We start from the raw sequence: 15,830 nt of genomic DNA on the forward strand, positions 1-15,830 counted from the left end.
GGGCTGCCTGGTTGTGGTAGGGAGATCCCATCTTGGACAAGGCTCTCCAGCCTGGACATGAAGCTGGTTACACCCCACGGCAGAGATGTTAGCCTGTCCCCACAGCAGCCTCATCCTTCCTGGAGACCCCAGGCTTTGGCTTGGGGTGCACAGTGAGGACATAGGGTGTGCAATGGGGGCTGGGATACAGGCAGGTAGGGATGGTGGGCAGTCTGCTCGGACACAGACTTCACTCCCAAAAGAGCACGCAGCTCAGCACCACTTTGCACCCAGGCAGAACCCCCAAGCGAGTGCCCACCCCTGGGGGCCACTGACCCTGTTAAGTTCCTCCTGGTTGCCAAAGAGTGGGTGGTAGTGGCGGTACTTGCCCTCCCGGTATTTGGCGATGAGGAAGCGCCTCCTCTCCTGGCTGCCACTGGTGGGGCTGATGGCCTCACTGGGAGGCACATTTGCAGCCCAAAACTGGTTGGCCATCATGTTGCCAAACTGCTGGAAGAGCTGTGGGGACAAGGACAAGGAGACACCAATGTGACAATATTGCTAGGGCACGTTGGTGGGCTCTGCTGGGGGCACGGTGCTGCCCTGGAGGAACAATGGGGTGCAGGAAGAACATGGGTGGTGTAGGGGAGTGGGGAGTGCGTGTGGGCAGGATGCAGGTGCAGCCACCCACTGCAGGCACGCAGCATCTGACAGCCCCCATAACCTCCAACTCCCCTTGCTGGCCCGGAAAATCACATCTGGAAAGCAGCATCCAGCTGTGGGAGGTGGGGCGGTGCTCAATATCCATGGGGACAGGTTCAAAGCACTTTTGGTGACCCCTTGCCACCCCGATAACCACAGCTGAGCACTGTCATTAACAGGTTTATCAGAGACCCACCGGAGACTCCCAGCACCCCGCAGCTCTCAGGGGTGGAATGGGTGCATGCCAGAGTCGAGGAGGGGCGGTGCGAGCAGGGGCCCTGGGGATGCTGGGGTGGTTTCAGGCAGCGTTCCCAGAGAGGGGAGGGGAAAGGGAGCAGCCGCAGCAGCAGCTGGAAGCGTTTGGGAGCTCGGGGAGCAGGCAATGCTGGAGGCGGGGGCTGCGCGGGTGGGACGCCAAGCAGGAATGCAAGATCTGAGCAGGAGGGATGGGAAGAAGGCAGCCAAGCAAGCTCTGCCGGTGGGAAATGGCTGCCAGGTTAGGTTTTGAAACGAATCCCAGCTCCCCCCGCCCACCCATTCCCGGCCCTGGCTGCACTGACACATTCCTCCCCGGCGGCGGCCGTGCCGCTTCGGAGCACTGCTCTGCCCTCGGCCCCACGGCCACTCCGGCCGCTCCACAGCCGTGTCCCCACGGACAAAGACACGCTACCTGTCTGTGGTACATGAAGTGCTGCTTGTCCTCGCCGGCATGCTGAGCTGGCTGCCAGGTGTCCACAGGGACAGAATGAAAGGCTGCTGGGGGTCCTCTCCCCAGCCAAGCCACGCCATGGTGTTCCCCCCAAGGGGCTGCAATCAGCCTGGCAGAGCCCTGCCGTGCTCCAGCACCCCCAGCCCACTGCCAGCAGCTCCAAGACGCACAGGGAACAGGGTGTTGCCCCCCAAAAGGACTTTTTGGGACTGGTCTGTGCCACTACCTCGATCAGCTCCTCAGTCCACACCTTCCTGTCCATCTTCAGGCTTCGAACTTTGGTGATGCCAGGGCCCAATCCCCGGTGTTCCCCTACCAGTGAGATGAGCCATTAGGGACCCGTTTTGGGGTGGGAAAGGTCTGGGGATCCCCATTTGTGCCCCTCCGGATATGGGTACCTGCACATCTCTTGCAGATGACAACACAGAGGTTGATGGAGGCCCAGTCAGGTTTGGGGGAACCACAGTCAGCACAGAAGCGGTTGGACTCCACCGCCCAGATCCTCTCGGCCACCTCCGAGTTGGAGAGTGCCTCAGTGATGGACTGCTGCATGGCCTCCACCCATTCCTCCTTCTCCTGTTCTGAGTCAGCAGAGAAGCTGCCAGGAGGGATGGGGGTGAGATATACCATGGCTTGGGGTGCGCAGCACCCTCAGCACCCCCTCCCCACCCTGGGCTCACCTGAAGATCCTGTATGGTGTGGTGAGGTCAAAGCCCCGGCGATCCACCTCCTTGACATTCCCCACATTCATCTCAATGTAGGTGATGCCAATCCCCAGCTGATAGTCCTGGTGAGGGAGGGTGGGCAAGGGATGAGGGGGGGATGGATGATGGGATCCAGTGCCTGGGAGCTGGGGTAACTCTGTCCCATCTCTGCCCAGCTCTCATTATGGGGGTACCTAGGGCACTACAGACTCTGGAAGCAGCTACAGTGGGTGTGATGCTCCTGGGAGATCCCAAGGCTCAGAGTTAGCAGAGAGGGAGGGCTCAAAGGGCAGCACTCTAGCTTCTGTGCTGTCCCCATTTGAGGGATGGCAGGCCTGAATGCCTTGGCTCACTGCTTCTCTGCTCAGGCTGGGAGTGCAAAGGGAAGGGGTCCCCCTTGAAACAGCATCAGGGTCCCTCATAGCACCACAGCACCTCCCAGAAACCCACCTCTGCATTCTTGTAAAGGAACACTTTGTCCTCAGACACCACCACAAAGAGTTTGTGCTTAAAGCCCCGCAGCTCCAGGAAGCCACTCTTATTGGCTAGCTCAGTGGCACTATCGGTGGCTAAGGACATCAGTGTCCTCTCTGGAGCTTTGCTCTTCCGCTCCTCCGCAATCTCCTGCAGGGTCCGTATCCACTCATTGCGGTCTGCTGTGGGGCCAGAGGCGAGACGGGTCAGGATCAGCCTGGGCCCAGAAGCCCATGGGACTCATCCCATGGGCTGGGAAGGGAAAGCAGGTGGGGAACAGGGACCCCTGTCACTCACCATCATTCTCGGCCCGGAACACAAAGTTGCGGTTGTTGGTGACAACCTCAAATTTCTGGTCCCCGACGCTGGAGACACGGGAGATGGAGGAGACGGGAATGAGCCGCTTGGAGTAGGTATCCTAGGTCAGGGAGTGGGGAGACACGCTGCTCATGTCTGTGGCCTTGGGGAAACAGGGCAGTTAGTGCCCTGGATTCCCAATGCTCCAGCTCCAATGGCCAGGAGGCTCTGAGCCTCCCACACCTCATCCCCAGCACCCAGCCATGGCTGTTCCCTGGGATACTGACCCTTGGCACAGCCACATCTCCGAGCTGGGAGGCCCAGAGGGAGGTGACCCTGCTGGGGCACCTCCTCTGCCACCTTCTCATCCCAAACCCCCAGATCCATCCTCTCCACCCACCTTTTCACTGTCAAAATATCGGAGGTAGTCAGCATCAAGCTTCACCCAGCGCTTCTGGTAGATGTAGGACCTGCGAGGGAACCAGAGGGATCCATTGGAGGGGATGCCCTTGAACTCAGAATGATTCTGCTTGCGTGTTCACGCCCCAGTTGCCAAAAGCCTGGGGCCACCTCAGCATTGATCCTGCCCTGTGTCCCCAGCCCTCGATGTCCTCAGCCCTCCATCATGTGCCATGTCCCCAGCCCTTGATGTCCCCAGCCCTCCATTCTGCCCTTGGTGTTGGGTGTCCCCAGCCCTTGATCTGGTGCTATATCCCCAGTCCTCTATCCTGCATAGGGATAAGAGGCCTGTCCTGGCCAGCCCTTGAAGTCCCCAGCCCTTGATCCTGTGCCCTCATGTTGCTGTTGGGGATAGCAATGGGGATTTCATGCTTTCCTCCAGGCACCAGTTAAAATATGGAGCTGAGAACAAGGGCTGCCCCTAACAGCCAGGCAGGATTCAACCAGGAGACACATTCCAGGAGGGGTCAGTGGCACCAAAGCAGAGGGAGAAGCCATGCATCTCTATCAGGATGGGGATAGAGATGAGAGGCAGGACCCTCTGGGGTCTGGAAGAGAGCCCACCAGAGACCTCTTTGCCCTCCTCAGCTGAGGATGCAGAGCAACCATGCACAACAGGGAAAGGCAGGACACTCTTCAGCCCACCCCTTTAGCATGAGGGCTGCAGGAGGAGCCAAGCTGTTTCCCACACAGCTCCACAAGCCTTTCCATGCAGCCCCCTACCAGCATTGAACCCCCAGGTCCCCCTCTGCTGGTGGGGCTGCAGGCTGCTGTGGTGGCAAGGACACGGTTGCTCAAGGGCTTGTTTACTCAGGAAAGGTTTGCTGGAGCAGATTCCCAGGGACTTTCCAGCTGCTCTCACTTCCCCAGCAGCAAGGCTGCTCTGTTGCAAACAGCTGAGCTTTCTCCTCCTCCTGGTGGAACTGCTGCCTCAGGGCTTCCTTGGAGCTCAGATTAAGAAGCCTCTGTCACATCTCCTGCTTGATTGTTGCCTCTCAGTTAGTGCAGGGGCTCTTTGAGTGGGCTCCCTGTGCACACTGTGCTGGTTGTGCTCACTGCCCAGGGTTCACTAGACTCCCCAGGGCGATCACTGGTCTTCCCATGACTCCCTGGCTCACTTACCCTGGAGCACAAACACACAAGCCTAGCACTTCCCCTGTATTACTGTTGCACCACTCTGACTTTCCACCATAAGCCCGGGATTTGGGGCTGACATCCCATGGGATAGAGGCTATCACCACATCCTCCTGTGGCAAACCCAGCGATTCCAAATGCATGCCAAGCCCAGACACCCCACCTCATCCCTGACAGCTTCTCTTGTGGTCACTGCTATTCCAGGGCTCCCCCAGAGGAAAAGCAGCTCTTTTTTCCCAGTGATGCAGGATCTGAGAAGAAGCTTGAGCTGCAGCCTCCCCTTGTCAGCACAGTACAACAACTGGTGGCACCTGCTCTGAGAAAGGCTCTTTGACAAAAAATGGGTGTTTCTAATCTAAATCACAGGATAGAAGGGAGTGGAAGGAACCCCTAGTGATGGATTTTTGCCATACACCCCCATGAGCAGAAATTACAGGTGAGAAAAGGAGGGGACAATCACCCATGTCACACAGGAACCCCCAGTACATCACTCACCCCTGTGGTGGGTTCTTGTCCAGCCATCCTGCTCTGATGGTGGGTGACAGCGGGGTGGTGGCACTGGTGCCCTCCATGCTGTCACTGAGCGTGCCGGCGCTGCTGCCAGGGAAGGTGTCAGGTGCAGACGGGTGCAGGCTCGGGTCCCTGTCACTCCAGCTGCTGCCACCACTGGGGATGAGGAGCCGAGGGAGGGGGTTAAGAGCTGGCGGGTCCCAGGAGGGGCTGAGGCTCCCCAGCATGCTTCAGCCTCCCTGTGACCTTCCCTGAGGCACAGGCAATGCAGGTCAGCTGTATGCAAGCAGGGACACTGGGGATGGTCCCTTCAATGGGGTCCCAGCATATCCACCAGTCCCATGGACAGCCCAGGCCTGAGTCCCAGCTCTGGGAGAGGGGACAGGGGCACCCCCAAGACCACAGCCCCAACCCAGTGACACAGAGCTGCTCTCTGCTCACACACACAGTCCCTGTGTGTGTCCATGTGTGTGCACTGTCGAGCTGTGCATACACAAGCCCTGACCTGTGCACTAACCTACCCTGCCATGCCCTCTCTACCTGTGCTCACACCCTCCACACAATCAAAAACAGCCCCTGGTACATGCACACGTACCCCTTGCCTACACACAGACACAGCATGTCACCAGCCTCGCACACAGCACAGCAGCCAAGCTCGTACTTGGCAGGGGGTGCATTGGGGTGCTCCTCGCCAAACTCATCTTCACTGAAGAGGCTGTTGAAACGCAGGGACCGTGGTCGCCCCATCCTTGGCTCGGCATCCTCCTGCAGAGACACACATGGGTGACACATGGGCTCTCCACGGTGCTCCCACTGCACCGTGAGGGTGCAGGGTGGATGGAAGGAGAGGGGACATGATGCCATGTCGCCAGCCCATCCCCAGCTCAACGGGTGCCCACGGTGCCAGGGTGCCCAGGAGAGGCATGCTGAGGCTCACAGAGAGAGGGAAGTGCAGTCAAGGGAGGAGCTGAACACTAGGATGGTTATTTATAGCAGCTAAAAATGTAGGAGCTTCATGAGAAATCTGTCATCGCCTCCTTGGCCCTGGTGTTCCCAAACAAAGGCAGGTGGGGGCTTCAGGTGCTCAGGGGGCTCTGGAGCTTCTGGGACTCCTCAAATCCATCTGATCCCATCCCAGAGAGCGAGGGAGGCAGATAGAAATTCACAATCCAGGGATTACATTCAAGATGCAGTGCTGGAGACATCTACTAGCACATACTCTGGGCATGTGAGTGTGGGGGAGCAGCTGTGGGTGCTCCCTGGAAACCCTGAGGTTCCAGCCCGCATGGGAGACCCAGGGGGTACTCCCTAGGGACCTATGGGAGACCCAGTGGGTGCTCAGTGAGGCAGAACCCCCTCTCTAGCCACTGCCAACATGCTCCTCCAGCCCTAACCAGTATCTCTGGAGCATCCCAAGGCTGGTACCTGTCCTGCAGGCCAGTCACCGTGCTAGCTCCTGCCCATTTCCAGCCCCATGGTGGGACCAACCTTGGCCATCTCCTCCGTTGGTCTGGCTAATTCCTCCTCCCACGCCGAGTCCTCGTAGTCTGAGTCATCTGACAAAGGAAAGATGCTGGGAATCAGCTGGGATAGAGCAAGAGGTCCCAATTCCCCCTGCTACCCTGAATCCTGTGGGGAGGATGATGCAGGCATGGCTGGCTTCCCCTTGCTTTGCCCTTGGCCAATAACGGTCCCTGTGACAAGAAGGGTTTTATCAAGGAGTTTGGGGAAGAGCTGGGAGAGGGCAAAATCCCGCTAGTGGCACCTCCCAGCACCGTCATGACATTCCTGGCCTCTCCAGAAGGGGACTTGGTGACACCAGCCCCAGCACCATGGCTCCATCCAGGCTCTCATGTCTCTGCCCGGGAGCTCCTGCTGCTGGTGGTTCCCAGGGGCTTTTTCCACAGCTTGTTTTCCAGGGTGAATTCCCCTCCCTCCTCTCTCATTCCTTATCAGCTCCTGAGCTTGTGCACCATGGAAATGAGATCCCAGAGGATGATGGGAATGAGAGATGGTTCCTCCTCACACAGACCACATGTCAGCAGGAAACCTGGTCAGGATTGTAAGCCCACAGGGAACAAGTGGCCCCAGACAGCCTGGCCCTGGCAGACACCCACTCCCAAATCCCACTGAAAATCTGGAGCAGGTTCTTCCCAAAACCCCAAACCAGATGATGGTGTTTGGGCCCTGGCAGCAGGTGAGGATGCTCCCAGGCTGCAGCGGGCTGAAGGGTGTGGGTAGATGCTCACCTTGGAACCACAGAAAGCCCCTGCAGACTCTGCATCCCAAATCCATCAGGGTGGGAGCAGCTTTCCTCTCTGCACCCCCTCCCTCTCCATGGCTTCTCCCAGCTTCTGAAACACACCCCAGCTCCCGGTTAAACCAGTGCTGCTTCCTGCAGGACTGCTGGCCTTGAGAGGCAGCCAGCACCCCATCTAACTCAGCGCTTCCTCTTCCTTCCATGGAGCTATTCCAGCTGAATTATAGTCCAACCAGTGCACCCTGAGACCAAACTTTCACTCCCATGGGGATCCCCAGCTCAGCATTGCTCCCTGCAGTTGGCTGAGCCCCAGGGACACCCTGAGGATGAGGCTGGGGGATGCAAAGGCACAGTCCTAGGATCCCAGAACCAGGGACATCTCCTTTCCACTCCCCTGATGAGTTCACTTTTCCTCTGTGAGTGGGTGGGAGTGCTTCCAGCACCCACAGAAACCTTTGCTCTGCCCTAGGAGAGGCTGCACTCAAACCCCTAGTCCACATCTTGCATCCCCTGAAACTCCAAACCTGGGTCTTAAATCCTTTCCCTGAAGCCCACCAGCTCAGACCTCACACACCCTAAATTTCGCAACCCAGGTCTTGCACACCTGACACACCCAGCCCAAAAGGCAAGCAAGGGGATAGAGGAGAAAGAGACCACAGCAAGGACAGAGGAACAAACTGACAAGAAGGAAGGCACAGCACCTGTAGGATGGATGCTGATGGATTGGCAGCCAGACATCCCAAAGGAAGATTTGTGACAGGGGAAGATTGGAGGGGCCCCCCTTGTACTCACCAAACTCTGGCACGAAGGGAAGGGTGACCTTGGAGGGCAGTGCTGGTGGTGTTGGTGTCTTTGTGCGAGGCAGGGGAAACAGGGAGGACAGGGTGACACCAGCTGCTCTTTCAGTGATGGGGACCTCCTCTTTGGCAGGGATGCTGTGAGAGAGAGGAGCAAGTACTGCCTTATGCCAGCCCCTGCCTCACTTCCCAACCATGATACACCTACAAGGGGGTCACAGATGATCCCCAAAAGGGACCAAACCCCAGCAGACCCAAACCCACAAACCAACTCGTAAGACCCCATGGCAAAGCCTTCCCCTGCTTGAGGGAATATGACTACTTTTCTAGCCTGGAAATGTTTTCCTGGCATCCAGCCTCACTCCCCTGTGTGTGCTCCATGGCTCAGGATCCTTATCTGACCCTGGGACACCCCAAGCCACCCACAGCCTTGAAGCCACATCCCAGAGCAGGTTGTTTTCCTTCCTCCAGTCTAAACAATTGCAAAGCCACTTCCTTAGCTGGTTTGCAGGTGGCCACAGGGTTCCTTGAGCAGGACGAGAGCCCTAGGGATGCTCTGTGTCACCAGCTTCCTTATGGTGGGATGGACACTGGAGATCCAGGTAGCTGCTATGGCAGCAAGAAATCCTGGAAATGGAGCTTCTCCTGGCTCAGTGAGCCATGCCCCCAGCCCCAAAACCTTGATCAGTGTGGAGAGGGACCATGGGGACTGTCCTCCTCTCCACAGAGCACCTGGGCTTAACCATTTCTACCTCTTGTTCCTTGCTTCCTGCCTTCCTGAGACTCAAAGGTGACAGGCAATCAATAGAAACCTCTGGGGTAATGGTTATTTTCAAGGGCAGGAGATTAAGAAGTTTCTCCAGGATATAAAAATACAAGATACCTTTGGAGCATTCCTGAATCCAGGGAGAGGGCAGAGGCAGTGGGCAGAATTTCCACACCAAGCCTCGGCAGGTGAGCCCCAGGGGACCTGCATGCTGGAACCATCCCCATCCTTGCCCCAGCTACCTCCCACTGTAGCCACAAGAACGAACAGCTGGTTAGATAGGATATTGGGAAGAAGTTCTTCCCTCTGAGGGTAGTGAGGCCCTAACACAGGTCGTCAGGAGAAGCTGTGACTGCCCCATGCCAGCAAATGTTCAAGACCGGGTGTGATGGGACTTGGAGCAACCTGGTCTAGTGGGAGGTGTCCCTGCCCTTGGCAAGGGGGGTAGAACTAAACAAGCTTTAAGGTCCTATCCAATCCAAACCATTCTGTGATCCCATGATACCTTGACCAAAGATGCCATTAGCACCCCATGGTTTCTGGGGATGTGCCTCCCAGCACCACGGCTCATGCATGAGCTTCCCCTTAGCTTGGGGTGAGCTGGAGAAGAAACTTCTCGCAGGCTGGAGCAGGAAGCAGGGGAGGATGGGAGTGCTGGCTCTAGCTGGGTCAGCCTGACCTCATTACTCAGCAGCTATTTCCATGGGAACCAGCCACAACCATCCATACATTAGGGAATGCTGGCAGGGAAGGAGCGGATCATGGGCAGGGGAGTGTGGTCAGTGGAGCAGCACTGTTCCCAGCATCATCAGGCAGGAGCTGCTGGGGCACCCATGTGTGCAGAGACCCAGAGACATGGAGGTGACAGTACACAAGCCACAGAGCCTCCAGCAAGAGCCTGGCTGGGGTCTGCATCTGTGCAGCCACCCAGCACGGTGGTTGTCCCCTGGGGTGTGGTTGGAGGGCTCCAGCACAAACCCCATGCCCAGCAGCGAGATGACAAGCCTCAGGCCAGGACAACCCACATCTCCTGGATGGGGACTTCTCAGGAGGGTTTCTGGCTCAGCCCATCCTGTACAGCCCTTAGCCCCACCATCCCAGGGACCAGCAGAATGGGCACCCACAGAGCTCGGGTACAAATAACACTCCAGTTCCCCACAACACTCTCCCCACTGGTCTGCCTGCTCTCCACGTCATGATCTGCTGTTGTAGCATCCCTGGGCTTCATGTTCCCCCCATGGCTCCATGGGGTAGTGTGGGTGCCCTATCACCCTCTGCACCCCCTGGACCCCCATGCAGCCATGCCCAAAGGATGCCAGTCCTGCTCCATGAAGGGTCTGCTTGGTGCCACCTCTGCCATTAGAGAAATGGCAAACCAGCACCTTACGTGCTGTCCTTTATCTAAGCCTCTCTTCCAAGGGGGACAGTGCTCTCCCACAGGCACCACCCCAAAACCAAACCTCTGCCCAGGCCACCACCCCTGCCCAGCTCACCCAACCCTCTGAAAAGGAGTCTTCTGTCATCACTTCCTTGGACATCACTTTCTACAACCCCTCTCCACCCACCAGCTGCTCAGGGGGCTGCTCTAATACCTAGACCATCCCCTAGGCATGGGGGGGGGGTGCTCCCCTCACTGACAGCCTCATCCCATGAGCAGGGTGCAGACATGAGCATCCACTGCTCATGGGACCCTCTGTGGGGTGTCTAGGTCTGAGCTATCAGTGGCCAAAACTGAGGGGCTCACAGCCCTGCAGCTGGCACTGGGAGGGCGGCATCAAGTCTGGAACTGGTGAGAGAGCTCCCAGTGTTGAACACAGTTGCTGCCATCAACCCATGGGTGGCAGTACCTCAGACATCCCACACCCAGCAGGGCTGGGATGATCCTATCACCTCCTGGCACAGCAATGCTTGGGGTGGCCGAGGGTTTGGGGGGATGGTGAGAACCCGGAGGTGAACATGGCCTGGAGGAAACCACAATATGGCTCTGCAAGCAGCTAGGAGGAAGCGCCAGGGACCACGGCAGCAGACCCGGAAATGAGGGGAGATGGGTGGGTGGTGTCACCTCAGAAATGCCCAGGTCACTTGCACTGCTCCCAGGCTGTCTGCATAGGCAGGGGTGCTCCAGCTCTTCTTCAGCCCTCACTCTCGGAGGTCCCTCCCCTGTGAGTACTCCCATCTTATGGTGGGGTCTCATTCCCACCCGGAGACAGGGCCAGACCAATGCAGCTGTCTCACAGCTGCTGGCAAAGAGCCCTGGCCCCAGCCTAGATGCAGTGAGCATCACCCTGATGTGGGCAAGTATCATCCAGACCTGGGCAAACATCACCCTGATGTGGGCATCAACTCAGCATCAGCAAGGATCATCCAGACATGAGCAACCATCAGCCCCAACACAGGCAAGCATCCCCCACTGTTGTTGGTCCTTGGGCAGCCCAGCAGCATGCCCCCTAAACCCAGGCCTTTCATGTTCACTGGCTGCAGGCACACAGGCCAGGTGCCCCCAGGGGGCAGGAGATGGGTTTGGAGCCATCAGCAGCACCCCAGGGCTGTGGAGCTCCCTCTGACCCAGTACAGGGCACTTTAGCCAGTCACCCATCACTCCAGGGAGCTCCAGTGTGGATAGCTTCCCAAGCTCCCAGTAGATGCTGCCCCACACATAGAGTCGAGACCAACACCCACCATAGGGTGACTCATACCCTCATCCTCCTAAATGCACCCCTAGTCTGTGCCAGCTGTCCTGCACCACCACATCTCCTCCATCCACGGGCATGGCACCAGCACTGGCCAAAGAGTCATAGAACTGTGGAATGGTTTGGTTGGGAAAGGACTTTAAAGCTTATCTCATGCCGTGGGCAGGATTACCTACAGGTTGCTCCAAGCCCCATCCAACATGGCTTTGAACACTTCCAGGGATGGCGCAACCACTGCTTCTCTGGGCAGCCTGTGCCAGGGCCTCACCATCCTCACAGGGAAGAATTCCTTAGGAAATTATAGCTCTTTATTTTTAAAATGTTCTCAAAACAAGAACCCACCTATAGTCAATATATTCCTAGTCATACAATTAAAGTGGCTTTTGAAATCAATTTTGGGGTTCAACCGGTTAGTTCTGAGCTTCCCAATATCTCCATATAATACACGTATAACATATTTATGGATGCACAGATATACTCCTACTCCTATATATTCACTACAGCATCAAGATCTATTTGAGAACTATATATGTACACACATACACCCATACATATTCCCTTTTGTCGCTACCAAGCACCAATACATATGTGTAATCTATATGTTATGAGTGCATCACAGCACAGTGCCAAGGAGCTATGGCCACCCACCTGTCCCACACTGGCACAGCCCCCGAGGCTCTGCCACGGTGACCTCAGAGTCCCCCAAGCCACTGGACATCTTTGTGTCCTGGGTGTGCCGTTCAGTCACCGCCGCCCGGCGAGGCCACAAGCCCACCCCGAGTCCTGCATGCAGCTCCCAAGGGAGCCTCGTGCACCCCCAGATCCCTCGGGGCAGTTCCAGGGGGGAATCCCGGCCCCCGAGTTCAAGCGCACAGCCTCCGGGGTGCCGTGCCAGGGCGGGCAGCGCTTGTTCCGCGGCAGAGCGCCCGTCCCCGGAGCAGCAGGGACTGGAGGACCAACAATGCCTGTGGGTACGCAGGCCAGGGCAGGAAACACCCGCTGGAGCCGGCAGCGCTCAATCCCATCTCCAGAATTCCTCCGCCCCGGCCGCCGCCGCCTGTCCCTGGGCACGGCACCGTGCCAGGCGTGCCCCCCTCCCTACCTGGGCAGCTGGCAGGAACCGCGCTGGCAGCGATCGGCAGCACGGGGAGGGCTGGGGGAGCCCGGCGGGGAGCGCAGCTTCTCACCCCGGCACTTCCTGCACCGCAGCAAAACTTCCTGGCGTGTCCGGCACCAAACACTCGGCACGGCCACTAAGAACCCACGGCACACGCAGTGGCAGAACTCTGGCATGGCTGGCACCAAACACCCAGCACGGATGGCACTAAGCCCACGGCACAGCTGGTGCCAAACCAGCGTGGCACGTCCAGCAGCAAGCCAGCACAGCTTGCACCAAAATGGCAGCCAGTGGCCTCATCGTGCCTGGGTAGCCTCCTGGCCAGGGCAGGATGGAGACTAGCTCCAGGAGGATCTTGGTGCAGAAATGCAGTGGTGGGAACAGTTCCTGGGGCGCCAGGACAGACACTGTTGATCCGGATTCCAAGGAGCCCCAGGGACAGGTGCTGCCCACCCCATGGCATGCCAGCCCCCCACATCAGCTTCCTGAGCCCCCTCCCCAGCTCAGCATCCCAGCCCACTCCAAACACATCCCAGCAGGTAGGGTCAGAGCATGGGCAGAGGGATCACCTCCACCCACCTCACCACAAAAACCCCACTGGGACACAGGAATGAGAAGCCGGAGGGGGAGCGCAGCCAGCAGCCCTCCCATTCTCATCCTGACTACACATGGGGTCCCATCCAGCACCTTCAGTCAGCACAAACCCAGCCCCACTCCCAGGACCCCCCTTAGGGGACCAGCTAGACACCCCAGCTCCAGGAACACATCCCTTAGAGTCTGTGGGTCCTGGGGAGGTTATGGGGCAGGATTCCTGGGGCAGGGGGGGCACATAGGCTTGCGCACATTCCCCCACCTCAGGAGGGTGCTGGAACCCAGGAGCTCATCCGCCCCCTCCAAACTGCATTCCCAGTCCTCACTCCGCATCTGCCTGCACTCTGCAGGATTTGGGAGTGTACTGGGGGGTCAGGACATCAAAGAGGGGGGGTGTGCAAGCACTGCTGTCCCCAAATTCCAGCCTGCTGCCATGTCATCTGGCCACAGCACCTGGCAGCAGCTTCACCCCATGCTCCCTGTGCGCTGTGGTTCACTGTCTTGCACCCACTGGTGTCAAGAGTTCTTGAGGCTCCTGCACTACCTAGATTGCAGATGGGGGCAAGTCAGGGCTCTACATTGTTGTGGAGACTGCATCCCAGCCCATGCCAGGCTGGGGAGACCTGGGTGACAGGGATGATCAGGGCGGATACATCCAGCCACAGCCAAAATAAATATCTCAGCACCCAACCCCCCTGCCCAGGTGCTGGTAGCCCGGGGAAATGTGCTATGGCCTGGGGCAGGGGTACCCCCAGGGGTTGTGCTGGGGTTGGGAGGAGGGTGAGTACCCTCACAGAAAGTGCTGGGATTGGGGAGAGGATTAGTACACTCACGGGATGTGCTGGGGCTGGGGCTTACTCCCAGGAGATGTGCTGAGCTCTGGGGTGGAGGTACTCCCAGGAGATGTGCTAAGGTCTGGGGAGGGCATAGGTACCCCAGGCAACCCATGTTGTGTCCCTGAGGGTCCCACCCACAACACAGTAGCCCCCCCCCCCAGACCTGGCTCATTGGGGCATTCCCAAGCCCATGTCCCTGCCACCCCCTTACCTCCTCTGGGACACGGCCCTGGGGGGCAGCACGGGGGGGCGGTCAGGCAGTGGGGGGCCCTTCAGGCTCTGGCACTTGGTTTCCAGTTGGTGTCTCTTGGCTGGCAGCGGCGGCAATGGGGGTCTGGCCCTGCCATCAGCAGGGGGCTTCTCCCCAAGGGCTGGCGGAGACGGGTCCTCCAGGGCTGGGAGATGGCTGCAGGACGCAGTGGGGGGCTCAGGGCTGCCCCCCAATAGTGATGGTGAGAACTTCAGGGGGGGGCGGCAGCCCACCCTGGGTGGGATGGGTGGGGGCAGTTGGGTGAAGCTTGCACCCCTCTCTGGCTCCAGCAGTGGGGTCCCACCGGGCACTGGCAGGCAACGGGGCTCCAGCTGCTCCGGCCGTGTTGCAGCGCTCAGGCGGAAGATGTGGCGTTTCATGGGGACAGGTTTACTGGCAGGGGGCTGCTGAGTCCCAGCGGGCGGCGGGGCCTCAACAAAGGCTTTCTGCAACCCCAGGAGGATGCGGCGGCGGTGGCCGGGCAGCAGCACCCCAAGGCGGGTGAGCTCCTCGTCCGTCAGAGCTCGGCAGTCCCACACTGACCACAGCTCACTTTGCTGGAAGCTCTCCACATACTGGTCGAGGTGGAGGGCAGACAGCCAGGCGGCCACCGGCAGTGATCCTTCCTCCTCCATGGCAGGGGGCTGGCCACAGAAACCCGCACCACTCAGTGCATCTTCCGTTGCCAGCGAGACTCAGGATGACATGAGGACCTGGGAATGGAGACAACAGGATCAGGACCAGTCCTGAAACACACACCATTTGAAGACTGGAGTCCCAAAACCAACATTCCCCGTGAAGCAACCTGGTTTTCCTATGGCATCCAACCATGCTGTGTCCCCAGGATCACCCAGTCCTGAACTGGGGGCCTGCAGGGGTGTGGAAATGCTGGAGAGTCCTGGTTTAGGCATTGAAATATAGAGGCCATCTGTTTAGAGGTGAAGGCACTGTGAGCCCCCAGCATGGTCCCAGGGAGTGACATTTGGGCAGTGGGACAGAGCAGTAGGGGATTATCCACATTGTGGATAATGAGGGAATCCCAAGGGCAGGGGAACTGTTGGCTGCACCTCAGGGCTGCCACCGTCCAGGATGCAGCTCCCCTGGCTTACAGCAGCAAGCCAGGATGGAGTGACATGGACAGCTGGATCCAGAAGGCTGTCCCCTCTCCCAGCCTGTCCCCATCACAGCCAGTGCCAGGGTGCTGTTGCTGGAGCCAACCTAAACTACACCAAACCCCTCCCCACAGACCTTATGCCCACCGTGGCATTGTTCCCAGCTCCCGAGCCCTGTCTGTCTTTGGCATTGCTCTAGCATGGCAGCCTGGAGTGCTGACAGAGCACCTGTGCACACCTAGCAGAGTGCCCTTGTGGCATCCAGAGCTTGGGACATGAGGGCTCACTTGGTGTCCCAGCTCCTGCAGCAGAACACCCTTCACACACCATAGCTGTTGGCAGGGCAAATCCCTGTTATCCCAAGAAGCAGCAGATGGGATACCCTGCCCTTCCCACCCACCAGCATCATGGCCTTGGCAGGCTCCAGGCAGGAGGCAGATCCC

The 15,830-nt window shown here is 58.5% G+C and overlaps 1 protein-coding gene across 12 annotated transcripts in view; it reads right to left on the reverse strand.

Moving 5' to 3' along the window:
* Positions 1 to 15,830, reverse strand: part of ARAP1 (ArfGAP with RhoGAP domain, ankyrin repeat and PH domain 1) — a 35,965-nt gene that overhangs the window by 13,091 nt on the left and 7,044 nt on the right. For 7 of the 12 annotated variants that reach the window (XM_088051252.1, XM_088051250.1, XM_014253612.2 and 4 more), the window contains exons 2-13: positions 14,237 to 14,988; positions 8,021 to 8,163; positions 6,457 to 6,524; positions 5,564 to 5,733; positions 4,954 to 5,124; positions 3,266 to 3,335; positions 2,866 to 2,986; positions 2,545 to 2,750; positions 2,071 to 2,177; positions 1,789 to 1,988; positions 1,617 to 1,702; positions 316 to 498 (exon numbers count right to left, since the gene is read on the reverse strand). In XM_088051252.1, coding sequence (XP_087907378.1) covers positions 316 to 498; positions 1,617 to 1,702; positions 1,789 to 1,988; positions 2,071 to 2,177; positions 2,545 to 2,750; positions 2,866 to 2,986; positions 3,266 to 3,335; positions 4,954 to 5,124; positions 5,564 to 5,733; positions 6,457 to 6,524; positions 8,021 to 8,163; positions 14,237 to 14,910 — 2,199 coding nt within the window. In that variant the 5' untranslated portion in view covers positions 14,911 to 14,988. The other 5 variants (XM_014253611.2, XM_088051255.1, XM_014253614.2 and 2 more) reach the window with 5 other exon arrangements.

Source organism: Pseudopodoces humilis, chromosome 2 (genome assembly GCF_049639895.1).
Source record: "Pseudopodoces humilis isolate 2021_Gansu_Grassland_sample_001 chromosome 2, ASM4963989v1, whole genome shotgun sequence".
NCBI lineage: Eukaryota > Metazoa > Chordata > Aves > Passeriformes > Paridae > Pseudopodoces > Pseudopodoces humilis.